We start from the raw sequence: 17946 nt of genomic DNA on the forward strand, positions 1-17946 counted from the left end.
TCCTCTAATCAATTTTTAGAATATGAGGAAAATATGTATCGTGGCAAAATGTAATAGAATAAATACATACACTCTTATCTCAGGGAAAAATTATTACACTACTTCGTATTTTGTTTCAGATTTGCCCACCCTGAATTTACGTACACGTTCGTATAGTCTGTGACTCTGTGAGTTGTAAATTTTGAGCAACAGCTGGGAAGATGAGGGGCGTCGTATTTGGTGCATTTTCACTATTTCTATGCGTCTCGTGTTCTGCTGACACATTGGATTATGTGCCGGATGTTGTTCCTCAAGAACCATCATCGGTTTTAAATGTTCACTACGGAAAACATGCTGTAGAAAACGGCAATCAGTTGACGCCTACTGATGTAAAAGACCAGCCGTCAGTGACGTGGGACGCAGAGAAAGATACCTATTATACTCTTGCGATGACGGATCCAGATGCGCCGAGCAGAAAAGATCCAAAGTTTCGGGAATTTCTTCACTGGCTCGTGGTAAATATTCCTGGAAACGACATTGCCAAGGGGGAGACACTGGCAGAATATGTTGGATCTGGGCCGCCTCGTGGAACTGGTCTACATCGCTATGTATTTCTCTTGTTCAAACAACCAGGAAAGCTCGATTTCGACGAAGAACCTACAAGCAGAACCTCTCGTATCGGCAGACCCCGATTTTCCATTCACAAATTTGTACAAAAATATGACATGGAAGAACCAGCAGTAGGTGGAAATTATTATCAGGCACAATATGATGATTATGTACCTGTTATTCAACGGCAGCTAAGCGGCTAAATTTCTCGCTTCCAACAATAATTACTTAACCGAAAAATCCATGACATTTGCTAGTCTAATTCTTGGAATCTCATTATTTCTTTTTAGTTGTTGGTCAGAATAGAATGTTAATTTCCAGATTAAATGATATTTAACGCTTACTTTGTGCCATGTAAGATAATTACTTCGCAAATTTTTCTAAAAATGTCGCTGTGGAAGATACAGAAATCAAAGTATTTCGTTATTGTGCCAGTTCCTATGCTTTCCTTTCTTCTTACAGATCCATCAGTTATATATTGTTTTTAAAGTCTAATACTTTAGTATGTTACGGTTATAGTTAAATGTTTTCTTTCTTCTGTTAGCTTGAAGCCTAGGGTAGTACTAGCCAATTTTATGTGCCCTTTATGGATTATATTGTTTATAGTATTGATAAAACATTGAGCTTTTGTGCCATTTAATAATGGTGGTTGTATTTTAAATATTACTTCCTAACTAATAGGGTAACATGGTGCTACATAATTTTTATTTTGCTCATAGTAATAATTTACTACTTTTTGTACCTTTTTATGATCTGGTGATTAAAAAAAAATCATTCTATGAATATCAATATTAAATGAAAAAATTAAAACAAACTTTCTTCATTTCCAGTCTCTATTTTTATGTAATTTCTGTCTACATCAATGAAAGACTACTTTAAAAAATTTGAAGTGGTGTATGGTTGGCTTTACTGTTGTGTAAGAGTTTAATATGTATCTAAACTTACTTTCAGGATGTTACTGTAGTGTGTGTGTGTGTGTGTGTGTGTGTGTGTGTGTGTGTAACTTTTCTGCTTGGTGTCTGCCCATGCTTTAACCATATTTATAAACAAGTGATAAAGATTTCAAACAAAAACATTCCAACCTCTGTCCAATAATATTTTGTCAGCTTTTGCTCTGTTAGTTTACTTCACCACAGACAGAAATGTTTAATTTGGATTTGCGTTGCTTTTTACCAACATAAATTTAAAGTAGTTAGACCTTTTCTATGCACTTTACTTAGGCGTTTGTTTCAATGTGATCGCCAGAGCCAAATGGGCAATGCTAAATGGTTTGTGCTGCACTTCAGAATTTCATTCCTTTTTAGTTAATACACACTGCTGCCTAGTATGTCTCCCACATAAAACATTAGTGTAATTACTTATTACATGAATTTTGTGTTTATTTGATTATAATACACAGGTATATACTTTGGAAGTAATATTGTGAATGGAAAATTTGCCACGTAAGTGAAAAATGGACATGATTTTGAATGTATACACACACACATAGTGCCTGCTTGTAGAGGTAGAGGTAGAGGTAGAGAGAGAGAGAGAGAGAGAGAAATGAACATAAATAATTAGATTTATATTCAACTATTAATTTAATAGCAGTTGCGAATGCTACAACCAGAGTAGCTAAGCTTAGCAGATTATCAATTAAGAGTATAAAATAATTGACTATAACCAAATACAATGATATCCAGATTGGCTAAATGGCATCCCTGATCTTGTTATTCATTTGAGTACAACAGACAATGTAACAAATCACTGTGATTTAAATCACAGAGTTGAGGTTATGTATGTATGATGCATACGACAAATTAGTTTTAAAAAATATTTATTTTACAGGGGTCATGTTTTTTTAATGTTTAATTGCAAAAGTGTGGCCATCAGCATTGCTGCTGTGCAGCAACACTGTGGCATAGCCGAGCAATATTCCTGTTGAATAGATGCCTTGCTGAGGTGGTGTGACCTGAGGCCAAGTCAGTGTCCACTGCAAAGAAGAACGCATACGACAGGAATGCAGCAGGTGTCGGTTTTGCATTATGACGTACTAGATTCTATACTCCTGAGCAGAATAGTATGCAAATTCAGAAAACATTGTCGTTATGCAACTGTGCCAACGTTGTGGGAATGGTTTGTTCTACAAATGTGAAAAGGTCACATGTTTTCAGCGTGCTGGTAGGCCCTACTTCCTGTATAATAACGGTCAAATTCTTCATTTGTGTGGCTATGGATCTCAAGTGGCTGGATAAACACTTTACTAAAGTTGGTATTGTGCATGCAACTATTGAAATGCGTTATTTCGCCGCTATAAACGCTTTATTTTATTCACTTGAAACGTAGTGATCGGTTTTCTCATCTGTGTCTTGCTTACAACGAGGTCCCGATATTTTCTTTCACGTTTCACAAGAATTTTCACCTTTGGCACAGATGCTGTGAATAGAAAAGAAAAAAAATAGTGAGACTTAAATAGCGGACAACGAAAAGCAACACAACACAGCAAGGTTGACAATGAAGTTTACTTGTAGGGTAACATGTTTCGGACGGCCAATAACACAGCGGGGAGGGAATGAGAGGTTAAAGGATTGTTTTTCCGCATTATTTCGCTTGAGTTCGGAAGACGGCGCGCGAACATGTGAATGCTTGTTTGTTATCGACAGGAGTGTAGAACTGCGTAAACGGGATAACTATGAATTTCATAAGTATGATGCGTACATCAACGACCAGTGCTGTGGAACACAGAAAGTAACACTATCTACAAAAACCGCAGTCTGAAAGAGGACATTGTTGCTGCACAAGCGTAGTAAAAGGTCTACATTAGTGAGTTTTAGGTAGCTAAAACTTTTTTCAAACTTCATTACGTGTGTTCCGTGTTCATGGGCAGCAACTTGCAAACTCCGATTTCATATTGCGGTGTTCGTTTACATTACTTTTCACATCCTGTAACTGGCCGAAGACATATCACATTTATAGTGTGTTAATGGTAAATTGGCCGATCAGCTCCATATCACGGAAACAGTAGAAGTTTGTTTTTGGTTGTAATGATTATGGTTGTGATAACCAGGGCGCGCGTTCTCGCATCATTCTCATGAAATTACTGATAACAGTAAACAAACATTCTCGTATGTTCTGAATAATACTGTATTCGTGATATATTATAGACTACACGTAGTGGCAACACAACTTGATTTCCAAGAGACCTAGAATAAAAATATAACAAGATTTTGTACCTTTGATTCAAATTGATAGTCCATTTCTTCTTCATATTCTTGTCTTCTCGTTTTATACAGAGTACCCTAAGTCATTTTCTGGTACATTTCATGTATTGGTTGAAAAGTTAGACAAGCGACGTTTTCTGTATCCTCGTAATACATTCGGAGGCAAGAAGTGTCCCATCATTTAGTGTGTTGGTTTGCAGTTGGTTTCTGATTTTGGTTTTCAGCAGGTTTAGCTGAAATTTAACATAAAATGTTAACGTAAAAAGCATGATTACATGTTAATAACCAGTTTATAAGCTTTAACGATTTACATAACTCAGAAAAAAAAATCTTTCACAGTCAGCACTTAAATGAGTTAAACTCAAAACTGAGAGGGCAAAATAGCTCAATTCCTTGAATACTTCAGATTAATTATTTAATATATTCCACATTATATCTGGTGATTGCTCCTTTTGTAGATTAGATTACTATTTCTTCCATACATCATGAATGCGACACTTCGTAATGATGTGGAACGTGTCAGGTTAATAAACGGTGTTTATACAAAATGTATGTGTCTACACAAAATGTAATTAGACAAAACTATATGACACTTAATATTTTCAATTTTTTGTAGGGGTTGGGGAAATTACCCACTTACTATGCCCAAAAATTCATCTAATGAGTAGAAGGAGTTGCCATTAAGAAATTCTTCTAATTTCCTTTTAAATGCTATATGGCTATCTGTCAGACGCTGTTAGATGACCAAAGACTTTTGTGGCAGCATAATATACCCCCTTCTGAGCCAAAGTTAGAATTAACATTGAGTAGTGAAGATCATCCGTTCTCCTAGTGTTGTAGCCATGTACACTGCTATTACTTTTGAATTCGTTCGTATTGTTAATAACAAATTTCATAAGTGAATATATATATATAGTGAGGCTACAGTGAAGATCCCTAGCTCTTTAAATAAGTGTCTGCAGGATGATCTTGTATGGGCTCCAGCAATTATTCTGATTACACACTTTAGTGCAATGAACACTCTTTTACTCAATGATGAATTACCCCAGAATATGATGCCATAAGAAAGCAGAGAATGAAAATAAGTGTGGTAAGCTAATTTACTGAGATGTATATCGCTAAAATTTGCAATGACCCTAATAGCATAAGTAGCTGAACTCAAACGTTTCAGTGGATCTTCAGTGTGTTTTTTCCAGTTCAACCCCTCATCAATGCATACACCTAGGAATTTTGCATATTCTACCTTAGCTACCGATTTCTGATCGAAGTCTATATTTATTAATGGTGTCATTCCATTTACTGTGTGGAACTGCATGTACTGTGTTTTGTCAAACTTTAATGAGAGCTCATTTGCAGAGAACCACTTAATGGTTTTCAAAAAATCATCATTTACAATTTCACCAGTTAATTCTTGTCTGTTGGGTGTGATAGATACATTTGTATCATCGGCAAAAAGTGCCAGCTTTGCATCTTTGTGAATATAGAATAGCAAGTCATTAATATGTATTAAGAACAGCAGAGGACCCACGACCAAACCTTGTGGCACCTCATTCTTGATTGTTTCCCAGTTTGAGAAATCACAAATTTTTTGCATTATTATGTGAACTGCTTATTTCAGCTTTCTGCACTCTTCCAGTTAGGTATGATTTTAACCATTTGAGTGCTGTCCCATTCATACCATACTACTTGAGCTTATCTAGAAGTATTCCATGATTTACATAATCAACAGCCTTTGAGAGATCACAAAATATCCCAACGGATGACTTCTGACTACTCAGAGCATTTAATATTTCATTAGTGAAAGTATATATATCATTTTCCATTCTGGAAACCAAACTGACATTTTGTTAAAACTTTATTTTTCAAAGGTGTGGAGCTACTCTACAATACATTACTTTTTTCAAGAATTTGGGTAAGGCACTCAGAAGAGAGATTGGGTGGTAGTTGTTGACATCAGATGTATCCCCTTTTTATGCAGTGGTTTAACAATGGCATACGTCAGTCTATCTGGGAAAATACCCTGCTTGAGAGAGCTATTACATATGTGGCTAAGAATCCCACTTATCTCTTGGGAACAAGCTTTTATTGTCTTGCTGGAAATGCCATCAATTCCATGTGAGCTTTTATTCTTGATAGAGTTTATTATCTTCCTAATTTCAGAAGGAGAGGTGGGTGGAATTTCAAATGGTGTGGGTAAGGCCTCTTCCATTAACTGCCTTGCTTCTTCTAATGAACATTTAGATCCTATTTTCTCTACAACATTTAAAAAATGATTATTCAAAATGTTATCGACTTCCGGCTTGTCGTTTGTCAAGTTTCCATTCGCTCTGATGGTAATGCCGTTATCCTGTACTCTCGGTTTCCCTGTCTCCCTTGTAATAATATTCCAAATTGTTTTGATTTTGTTATCAGAGGTATTAATCTCAGACATGATGCACATGCTTCTGGACTTTTTAATAACCTTTCTTAATGTAGCACAGTAGTTTTTATAATATTTGGCTGTTTCTGGGTCATTAACCTTTCTTGTTGTTAGACACAGTTCGCCTTTGTGGTTACAAGATATTTTTATTCGTTTAGTAAGCCAAGGTTTTTTGCATGGTTTCTTATAATTAGATTTAACTACTTTCTTGAGGAAACAGTTTTCAAATTCTCTTACAAGCGTATCATGAAATAAGTTATATTTTAAATTAGCATCGGGTTCCTTGTAGACATCATCCCAGTCTAACTGCTGAAGATTTTCCCTGAAATTTCTAATTGTCGGGTCATTAATTGAACGCACAACTTCGGAGTTAGCAGGCAGTTAGTCTGCGAGTCAATTGAAAACCAGGGGGAGACGAGTCCACTGGTCATCTATAGTCTGTGTTAAATCAACATCTGTGGGAGCAAAAATACGTGGCTAAAGTTCCATCGAGGCCACAAACGGTCTTGTTCTGTGACAGAGCATGTTTAGGCTTCAGAGCCGCTAGTGTGGACAGCACTTTATCGCCCCTAGCATATCTCAATTTGATCTGGCCGAAGCTGTCTGTTAACTCTGAGATTTAATAGCACTCATCGAGTTTGCCACCAACGGCCTTGCTGCAGTGGCAAAAACCGGGTCCCTCCGCATCGCCGAAGTTAGCGCTGTCGAGCTGGGCTGGGTGACCGCCGAGCGCTGCCGGCAAGCGGGCTGCACTCGGCCCTCGTGTGGCCAATCGGGGAGCTACTCGACTGACAAGCCCCTCCACATCCGCATCCAAATGCCACACTAGGCGATTTGCTCCACGGAAGGTCAACGATTTTTGTCGCGCCGTAAATGGAACTCCTCAGTGCAAACGGAAGGTGCCACATTGAGCTGTAATTGTCGCTCCCTTAAGTTTCCGTGCGGGACTGTCGTAGCTGAATGGGCCCGGGCCTATTTTCGTCGCGGCAATAATCTTCGGCATCCCTGCCGCACTATAGACTGTTGTTATCACCAGTCGCGCAGCAGCCACACGGATACTGCACACACTTCTGTTTTCTCATTCCAATGGATCATTTGGACAGTGAACTGAGTTGGAGGAATATCCCCGTCTCTACAACATAAAATCGCAAGATTATAAAGATCGTCTGCTGAAAACAGAAGCATGGAAGAAGGTGTGTGCAGATGTTGTTGGGGCTGAGAAGTGGAACTCGTTATCACTGGATGCACAAAATGCAGTTCGTAAGATGATACACTGTAGACTGGCAATGGCAAGGAAACCGTTTCTGAAGAAGAGAAATTTGTTAACATCGAGTATAGATTTAAGTGTCAGGAAGTCATTTCTGAAAGTATTTGTATGGAGCGTAGCCATGTATGGAAGTGAAACATGGACGATAAATAGTTTGGACAAGAAGAGAATAGAAGCTTTTGTCTGTGGTGCTACAGAAGAATGATGAAGATTAGATGGGTAGATTACATAACTGATGAGGAGGTATTGAATAGAATTGGGAAGAAGAGGAGTTTGTGGTACAACTTGACAAGAAGAAGGGATCGGTTGGTAGGACGTGTTCTGAGGCATCAAGGGATCACAAATTTAGCATTGGAGGGCAGCGTGGAGGTTAAAAATCGTAGAGGGAGACCAAGAGATGAATACACTAAGCAGATTCAGAAGGATGTAGGTTGCAGTAGGTACTGGGAGATGAAGAAGCTTGCACAGGATAGAGCTGCATCAAACCAGTCTCAGGACTGAAGACCACAACAACAAGATGATACACGTACACACTTGTATACAGGTCCACGCAAAGTTTCATGAGAATCGGCGTAACTTTCGCCTAGATTAAAAAAGTAATTTCTATTTTTCCTTCTCCCTCTAATAATTTGACTTGCATACAAACTTGTTGCGCAAAAACAATTTAACTAATTGTGTTGAAACTTTGCCTTATTTAATTTAATGTTTTTAGGTGTTTTTTCAGACTGTTTTCAATATTTGAAAAAAGTTGAATTTGTACAAATATTTCTTACTAATATCTCAATCCAAATTACCTAAAGTAAAAAAGTAACTGTTATGAGGATACAGTTGAAAAAAAATCGAAAACTTAAGGTTTTATGGAAGAAGTTATTTCAAAGGTTGAAAGGGAAACTACAAAGGGTTGTTTGAAAGAACGGTATTCTTGTGAGCACATTCGTAGCATTATGTATTTAAGTCATAAACCAAATAGTTCAAATGGCTCTGAGCACTATGGGACTTAACATCTTAGGTCATCAGTCCCCTAGAACTTAGAACTACTTAAACCTAACTAACCTAAGGACATCACACACATCCATGCCCGAGGCAGGATTCGAACCTGCGACCGTAGCAGTCCCGCGATTCCGGACTGCAACGCCTAGAACCGCACGGCCACTGCGGCTGGCTAAACCAAATAGTGTAACACGACAATGTGAACATGAAATGTATAAACTATTAATACAACTAAGTACAGCTTATGACAACAATGATATCCTCAATAGTCCTACGTTTTCCATATATTCCAGAGAACATGTTAAAGTATCTTCAAACCGATAGCCATCATGCTTCCGCACAAAGTTATGCAGAACGCAACAGGTTTTTATAATACTTTCAGCCAATATGGCCCCGTGGAAAATTCGCCATCTGTAAGCAAGGACGCCAAACGAACATTCTACTACACACCTTGCTCTACTCAGCCTATAATTGAACACTCTCCTCGAGAATGTGAGTGATTTTCTTGCAAAAGGCCGCATCAAGAGTTTTTCAAGAGCAAAACATTCGTCACTTATAAATACGTAAGGTACATTTTCATTGTTTGGTTCATTAGTCAAAGGTTAGGCGTCTGATAAAGGTAACCTTCCAATATAAGTGCTCTTTGGAAGTTAGTTCGTTTTAAAATATTTGAATCACCATCGCGTCCATAACCGCCTATATCAACGAGTCAGAAGCAATAGTTACTACCTGCAACTGCCATAAGAGCTACGGAATGATACTGTGTATGACAAAAAAATTCACTTCCACTATTTCAGGGCCTCACCAACCGCACGTACTTACTGTCAATGGCACCTATACAGTGAGGAAAATTTGTGATTTTCTCAAATTTCAGAGCTATTTCTTATAAGTCCTTTTTCCTTGGCATTGGTTGTAAGCAGTTACAAATTTCTCTGCATGTGTCTTCAATTATAGATGCAATAGTTGAGCGTCCTAGTAAAAACTCAAAGTGCAGGGACTTCATGGAGCATCCCATTCCAAGACACCTGTTATAAATAAATAGAGTATAAAACACAATATCAGGTTGATGGAAATTAATTAATTTCCATTAGCAGGTGTAAGAATAATTATTTTTACGTCCCGTCAAGGAAAGAAGTACAAAAACGGTGGAAAAATATGCGTGATGCATACAGTCGCAGCCTGAAAGAATTACAAAAAAATAGTGGCAGCGCAACGACTAAAACAAAAAAAAAAACATATCTACTATAGACAGATGTCTTTCCTGCAAGAAGCCATGGAATTGAGGCAGTAAGTAAAAGCTTTCTTCTGCAATTTTGTAACATTTAAATGTATTTCTAATGAATATGGTAGTTAATTACCTACTCAGTACCGACTTACTATCTACTTATCTCATCACACAATTTGCACAGTACAAAGTGGCATGTAGGATTTCTAGTAATGTTTCTTTTAATTTCAGGAGCTCAGGAAATACGAATGATGCCTGTGTTCTTGAAGATGACAAAACGGAAAAGCACCTTTAATACAGTGCACCGCCACCTAACACTGCTGCTAAGCCGTCCACTGCTAGAGCAAATAAAAGGAAACTTCAGGGCCTATTTGAAATTGAGTTGATAAGAGTTTTAACACACAGTTCAACTTGTGCCGTACCAGAAAAGGATAGTGATTAGTTGTGTTTGAATATCTTTTGCATTACTTAAAAGAAATGACTACCGACGATAAACTAGACTTTCACATCTTGCAGCCGAAGGACTGCAGAGAGCCGTCAGGTACGTTGACATCTACAACCACACCTGAGAGCCCATTCACTTATTTTTCACCAGTTACTGGACTGTCGGATGACGACTCGATCTTGTCATTTGAAGAATATTACAAGCGATTAGACAGCTCAAAATGGTTCAAATGGCTCTAAGCACTATGGGACTTCACGTCTGAGGCCAGCAGTCCCATAGACTTAGAACTACCTTAACCTAACTAGCCTAAGGACATCACACACATCCATGCCCGAGGCAGGATTCGAACCTGCGACTGTAGTAGCAGCGCGGTTCCGGACTGAAGCGCCTAGAACCGCTCGGCCACATAGCCCGGCGATTAGGCAGCTGACATGTACTTGTAAATTCTTTCTTTGTAACCTAGTTTGTGTTAACGTTATGTTAAGTGTATGTTCATGTCCATTCGTTAAAAAACGCACCTCAATGTTACTGCAAGTTTTTCTTCCGTATCAAGTCAGTTAATTTGGTATCCTCCTTTTGTAAGTTAGTTTCTATATTCGAGAGCAGTAAGTCGGAAGATGCTACGGACATGCGGTAGTAATCAAAGAATTTCTCCCGATAACTCCTAAGTTTCTTGTATGACAACACAAAGTTTCCTTCACTTGGACGATTCATAATAATTGGATGAATCCACCATTTTTGTTGGCGGTTACGCCTCCTGCGACGTCGAACTACTATAATGCTACTGCAGCTAAATATTTCATCTCTGATGACAGGTCATCACGGACGGTAACTCTCGTGGCTGGTTGCAACACAACTGCAGAAGCCACCGATTTTTGTCGCTAGTGCGTCACCCAGTTTAGTCTGCGCGACTTCATCCGCCGCGATTATAATTGTTTGCAAGTGTGACATCCTAGGCGACTATTTCAGCCGTGATTATTACCGAAGGAAGAAAATCGCCTAATTAGCTTACGATTGAGGATGACACGGCGGTCGGTCGGTACCTTTGGACCTCCCGTCTACTTTAAGCACGCACACGGCAACTGCGTTTTAGAGTTGTGTCGTGTTCGGAATAACGTTTCAGGCTAGGTGGCAACCAATTGCCGATGCAGACCGCCTATCTGTTGCATTCCTTTTCAGTCGTTCTGTGAACGGGTAGCCTTATTTTATTACGACGGTCATTTCTGCCTATGTCTGGGGTGGACAACAAATTTCGCGTTCGGAGGAAAAAGTTGGTGATCGCAATTTCTTGAAACGATCTCGCCGGAACTAAAAAGTCGTTTTAACGATTGCCAACACGCCTCGTCTATTAGATTCGTGACTCACTCTTCCGCAGCTCGCAGTTACACAAAATGAGCCGCCCTTCTTTGGATTTCTTCGATATCTTCTATCAATCCTGTCTGACACGAATCCCATACTGCGCAGAAGAGGGCGGACAAGCGTAGTGTAGGCAATCTCTTCAGTAGATCTGCTTCATTTTGTAAGTGCTCTGCCAATGAAGTGCGGCCTTTGGTCGGCTGTCCCGATAACACTATCTATACGATTGTTCCAAAGTAAGTTACGATTGTAACTCCTAAGAATTTAGTTGAATTGACAGGCTTTAGATTTGCGTGATTTATAGTGTAGCCTAAATTTAGGGGATCGGTTATAGTACTATTCACACGGACAACTTCACGTTTTTCATTACTTAGTGTCAGCTGCCACTTTTCGAGCCATACGGATATCTTGTCCAAATCATTATGCAATTGGTTTTGATTTTCTGGTCACTTTACAACATGGAAAATGACAGCATCACCTGCAAAGAATCTAAGAGCGCCGCTGAGAAGACCGGGAAGCGCGAAGGCCGTCTGACCCCCGCCATCGCCGCTGGCGCTGCGCTCAGCGTGACGTCACGCAGAGTGGGCCATGCGCGGCAGCGTGCTGCGCCCACAGAATCGAGACGCACGGCCAGCTATGTTTCTCAAGCGATCTTACAAAATCTTTTCGGTAAAAAAAATTGATTTTTACGTTACTTGTAGTTTTATATTTCAGCTTAAAGGTGAAGTTCCCATCGTTTCGTTAGTGGTCTTCGTTACTGTGATATTTCACATATAAGTAATGTATTCGAAAACGTTGCAATGAAAAACAGAGTCGCTACGTATTTGCGTTTGGTGCGTATTAGACCTTGTGTTGCTGTGTATGAAACGTAGATAACATTTTGAGTTTTTCTTTAAACTTGGACGAGGGTCAATATACCCAGTGGTTATAATTAAACTATCCCTACTTCACACATTACAACACAGAAACTAATTGCCGTACCAGTACCAAACTTGATAGCAACAATGTCCAGAGTATGGGGTGCACGACTTCCACCTCGATCCAGTTCCAGCCGTGGCCACCAGGTGCCGTAGTCGGTCATCGTGGTTCGTAGTGTCACACACACTCGAACAGGCGCAGTGAATTTGTTGGCGTGTCAACACGAGCCTGGGCAAGAGGAGCAGGGTACTACTGGTGAAGCTCTGTTATCGCAGAATGTACTTCGAACCATTCTCAAACGGTATTCGTACAAAATCCGTACGGTACAGTAACTTGCACCACAGGATGCACAACGACGTGTTGACGTCCCTCTTCACCTTCTCACAAGGACTGAATCTTACGAGGACTGGCCTCGGACCATCCTACGGACAGACGAAGCTCATTATATTCTCTGACGGGTGAGGCGAACACACAGAACTGCCGAGTGTAGGTATCTTCACCTCCAGTGACTGTGCACGAAGTTCCTCAGTATGACGAACGTGTCACCATACGGTGTGGCTTCACGGCTATGTCCATCATTGGTCTATTCCTTTTTGAGCGAGTTGGCGCTCGAGGATCAAAGACGTGCAGCGTAACTGACCAGCGTTACTGCGATACGGTTGACCAGCGTGTCATACCCGCCCTACAGGAGAGAGAAGCATTCAATTCAACAGTTTTCGTGCAAGATGGGGTCCGACGTCCGTGAAGTTCACCTGCTTCTCCAAAACACATTTGGAAACGATCAAACTGTCAGCCGATCGTTTGCAGATGCTTGGCCGGTACGATCACCTGATCTCACTCCCTCTGATTTCTGGCTGTGGCGCTACCTGAGGGACGGGCTTTACCAGGGGAACAATCACACATGTGCTGATCTGAAGTGCAGCACATCGAGAGACGTAGCCAGCATACCTACGGTCCTGCTTCGTTCCGGTGTGCAGAATGCAGTCCTGCGCTTTCAGACTCTTCTGGACACTGGTGGGCACTATATCGAGAGCCTTTTGTAGAAGTAATGATACCGGTATGGAATGGTACGACTGATCGCAGCAACACGTCAAAAGTGTTTCAGTTGAATTAATTCGACATTATTTCTCTTCTCCATGTCCTCGACATTAATGCTACCAAGTTTGGTACCCGTACAGTAATTAATTTCGGTATTATAACATGTTAAATAGGGAATGTTTAATTATAACCACCCGGTATGCCTCCAGTCTCGAGAAAAAGGATTTTACGTGGCACGTTTACTTCCGAACGCTTGCGCACAGGTATGAGATATTCATAAAATGATATTTCGTTAACTGTTGGAGATATCGAAACGAGATTTTGGCAAATGATAGCATGTAAGGAGCAGAGTACTGAGTACTTTTCCGTCTGTTTAACATATGGAACTTTGTCTATAGCCATACAGCGGAAACTACAGTTTTCATTTTATTTTTCCAAATCAGTACTGCAGTTTTTTAGGACTCATAAGCAGCTAGTGAAAATTTCCTAGGGTGAAAAACACTAAATTTCTTTTCTTGAGACCAGAGGCAGATTTTGAGTCTCTCCTAAGTTTAAAGAAAAATTCAAAATGTTAGCTACATTTCATACTTTGCAACATATGGTCTAATATCCACCAAACGCAAATTCATAGCAACCATTATTTTTCATTGCAACGTTATGGAATCTGTTACTTGTATGTGAAATATCACAATAACTATGAGCGCTAAAGAAATGATGGACACTTCACCAAGAAGATAACAGATAAATGTACAAGCAAAATGGAAATCAATTCTTTTTAGCAAATAGATTGTGTAAAATCGCTTGGGGACGACAGCAGGGAGGTCAGCTCGCTCTTCACGACGTCACACCGCAGCCTCCTCTGTAGGTGATGGCGGTTCAACACATCCTCATGGAAATGCCAGATATCACTTCTGTCTTACCTGACGACATTCTGCCAGTTGCTACGAACTGTGATCTCTGTGACAGAAAATCGCGAATCCAGTCCCACAACTGAGATGATTACTACTGTATACTATTTGGCAATTTTTTTAAAAAGGCGTAATACGTAAACTAAACACTTTTAGTCCTTAGACTAAGCGGATAATATAGTCATACCGGACCAAACAAAACTCAATCAAACAAGCGAACTTATCACTCTAAATGGAACGAAATCGACAGATGCAATTTAGGGTGTACCCCAAGAGAGTGTTACACAGTAAGGACTGTTTGCATCACATATACAGGGTGTTACAAAAAGGTACGGCCAAACTTTCAGGAAACATTCCTCACATACAAAGAAAGAAAATATGTTATGTGGACATGTGTCCGGAAACGCTTACCATGTTAGAGCTCATTTTATTGCTTCTCTTCAAATCATATTAATCACGGAATGGAAACACACAGCATGTTCAAAATGTCCTCCGTTAGCGAGGATACACGCATCCACCCTCCGTCAAACGGAATCCCTGATGCGCTGATGCAGCCCTGGAGAATGGCGTATTGTATCACAGCCGTCCACAATACACGAGCACGAAGAGTCTCTACATTTGGTACTGAGGCTTTCAAATGCCGCCATAAACGAAAGTGAAGAGGGTTGAGGTCAGGAGAGCGTGGAGGCCACGGAATTGGTCCGCCTCTACCGATGCATCGGTCACCGAATCTATTGTCGAGAAGCGTACGAACACTCGGACTGAAATGTGCAGGAGCTGCATCGTGCACGAACCACATATTGTGTCGTACTTGTAAAGGCACACGTTCTAGCAGCACAGGTAGAGTATCCCGTATGAAATCACAATAACGTGCTCCATTGAGCGTAGGTGGAAGAATGAAACTAAAATGAGCTCTAACATTGAAATTAACTGTTTTCGGACACATGTCCACATAACATCTTTTCTTTATTTGTGTGTGAGGAATGTTTCCCGAAAGTCTGGCCGTACCTTTTTGTGACACCCCGTATAAATGATTTAGCGGTGAACGTCGGAAGCTACACGACGCCGTTGTCCACAGGAAGGCCTGGCAGCGCACCCTGAGGTGTGAACGGCCGGAGGGACCACACTGACCTAAAGTGCAATAAACTAAACTGAACAGGCGTCCGAGTCCCAACGGTACCGACCGCTCGCCGTGTCACCCTCAGCCCACACAGGCATCACTGGATGCAGGTGGTCAGGACGCCGCTCTGCCGGCCGTACGCCAGTTCACGAGACCCGAGCCGCTACTTCAGCTGCTCAGCCTGCCTCTCGAGGGCTGAGCGCTCCTCACTCACAGCCCAGCCCAGCCCGACAGCGCTCAACTTCGGCGATCTGACGGCAACCGGCGAGGCCGTTGGCCGCCTAGAGTGGAATGAGGACGTAAAACTAGCTGTACGATAAGTAGATGACAGACAACGTTTCGCTGGCAGAATCTCGAGGAAATGTAAGCCATCCAGGAAAGAAATGGTTTACGAAACATTAGCGCAAGCGATTCTCGAGTATTGTTCGTTGATGTGAGATTTAGCAGGTCGGATTAATCGAAAAGGTAGACAACACCGAGGAAGAGCGGTGCGTTTCTTCAGCGAACCGTTTAGTCGGCACGACGGCGTTACGTGGATGCTCTACAGACTGCGATAGCAGACAATACGAGACAAGCACTGGCTATCACGGAGAGGTTTACAATTCAAATTTCCTAGAAGAATCTTGGAAACTACGCTAACAGAAAAAAGAAATCGCGACACCGAGAAGGCAGGCGTGTTTCTACATCTGAAGGATGATGCCTATTCAAATTCTGTGCCAGTCACATGAGTGTGATGCTAGTATCAGGGCGGGAATCAGGTTTGTTTCAAATACTCGAGGTAACGGTCGTGAGCGTTAGTTACCTCAGGCGACAGAGACGCCATTATCGACACGTCACCGAGTTCGACCTAGGTCGTGTAGCAGGGCTGCAGAAAGACTCGGCGGCAGTGCGGCCCCTGCACACGGCTGCGGCCGCGAGAAGGCCGGCCTCCGGACGCCCACGTCGCCGTAACGCGTCTACAGCAACAATTTGAGCAGCAGCTGCCATGCCATCAGCCGCACACAGCCAGCTGTAACAAATCGTTTACTTCGACGACAGCTCTGAGCCAGACGCCCTATAGCGTGCATTCCCGTGACCTCAAACAACCGCCATTTGCGACTCGGGTGGTACTAGGCGAGAGGCCACTGGAGGCCAGGGTGGACTTCGGTCGTATTTTCTGACGAAAGTCGGTTCTGCGTCGGTGCCAGTGACGGCCGTACGTTTGTGTTCGGGGCCTGCAACCGACCTGCCTGAGCGCTAGGCACACTGGAGTCGCGGTGTGCGCTGCGACTCGGTGGAACACGGGAGGCAGCCTCGTTGCGGTTGTCGCACCCACCCTCACTGCCAGTCTCGTGATTGGAGCCGTCGCGTTGCCATTCCAGGGGCTGTTTTCCAACAAGTTGACGCTCGCCCGTCCACCGCTGTCGTAACCCGGCGTGCCAGAGTGCTCCACAGTGTCGACGTGTTGGCGCGGCCTGTCGAACCGCCACGTCTGTCTCCAGTCGGCCACACGCGGACCACAACTCCAGCGCCACCGACAGACACCACCGACCGTCCCCGTATCGACCGATCGGGTGCAGCTGGCTCGGAACTCCGTCCCACAGACTCACATCCGGCACCTGTAAAACTAACAATTTCAGACTTGCAGTGGCTTACGTCGCGTTTACATTAACTCGTGAGCTCACGACGTCAATCACTCGAATGCGTTACCCAGACTAACGTATTCCCGAAGTTTCGTTACCCTACATTAATTATTTTTTGCTGTTGCGATTTTTTTCCGTCAGTGTAAATGTTCGTGTACTCGTTCTCGATATTTTCTGGAGCATTTTAAGGCCACTTCGACTTGACAGGTTTATCCGCTATAGTCACTAAACTGATTCTTTACACCATTATTCCCGCGCAAACAACAGTAATACGGCTCAGTTTTCAATGCAGAATTCCGAAGCAGTCACTTTACGCACACACGGTTCCTGAACCTCTGGTCTATTCGATTACCGACAGTGGTGAGCGCCACAGCAGCGGAACTCGCAGCCGCAATGCGATTTCTACGTTTCCTGCCCGCTGGTGGTGACGTCACTTCAGTGGTTCTTATCTGGACTAACTATTCTGAAAAAACTGTAGCTTCAGAGATGCAGAAAATCCTGTTGCGCGCAGGATCTAATAGTACAGGAACGTGAGTCTGTTACAGCCGCCTGATGCGGTTGTTGGCCACCTCGCCAGAGAGGCTGCTGCGGTAGGGGGCGAAACTCGGAAGGGAACTCCGAGTACGGAGTGCGCACGTGTGACGGTTGGGGGCAGCGACACGACGACAATACGTACCAGTACAGGGCAGCAGACGTAGCGAGCGAAATTTATTACTGGACTCAGCATTTCTTGGTAGGGAGGTCGCTGAATGTTATCGAGGGTGGAGAATCGTCGACTGAACAAGAAGTGAATCCGGGCTTATTCGGGGAAGTGTGACGGACACCTGCTGTTGACGTTGTATCTTAATGA

General features: G+C 42.1%; 2 protein-coding genes and 1 long non-coding RNA gene across 3 annotated transcripts in view; 2 read left to right on the forward strand and 1 right to left on the reverse strand.

Moving 5' to 3' along the window:
- Nucleotides 1-148: 148 nt before the first annotated feature.
- On the forward strand, nucleotides 149-1411 carry LOC126109693 (protein D3-like). The gene has a single exon (XM_049914749.1). The coding sequence runs from the start codon at nucleotides 201-203 to the stop codon at nucleotides 789-791; it is 591 nt and encodes a 196-aa protein (XP_049770706.1). The 5' UTR covers nucleotides 149-200; the 3' UTR covers nucleotides 792-1411.
- A 1104-nt stretch (nucleotides 1412-2515) lies between these two features.
- LOC126109696 (uncharacterized) lies at nucleotides 2516-3130 on the reverse strand. The gene is made up of 2 exons (XR_007523712.1): nucleotides 3093-3130; nucleotides 2516-3003 (listed from the first exon to the last, which is right to left on the reverse strand). It is a non-coding gene; the product is annotated as an uncharacterized LOC126109696 (long non-coding RNA).
- A 236-nt stretch (nucleotides 3131-3366) lies between these two features.
- Nucleotides 3367-17946, forward strand: part of LOC126109694 (uncharacterized) — a 41378-nt gene continuing 26798 nt past the window's right edge. The window contains exon 1 of the mRNA XM_049914750.1: nucleotides 3367-3401. The gene's annotated coding sequence lies outside the window, so the exon portion shown is untranslated. The remainder of the gene's footprint in view (nucleotides 3402-17946) is intronic.

Source organism: Schistocerca cancellata, chromosome 12 (assembly GCF_023864275.1).
Source record: "Schistocerca cancellata isolate TAMUIC-IGC-003103 chromosome 12, iqSchCanc2.1, whole genome shotgun sequence".
NCBI lineage: Eukaryota > Metazoa > Arthropoda > Insecta > Orthoptera > Acrididae > Schistocerca > Schistocerca cancellata.

Coding starts and splice junctions, on each gene's coding strand:
- LOC126109693 (XM_049914749.1), top strand. CDS start 201: ATGAGGGGCGTCGTATTTGGTGCATTTTCACTATTTCTATGCGTCTCG.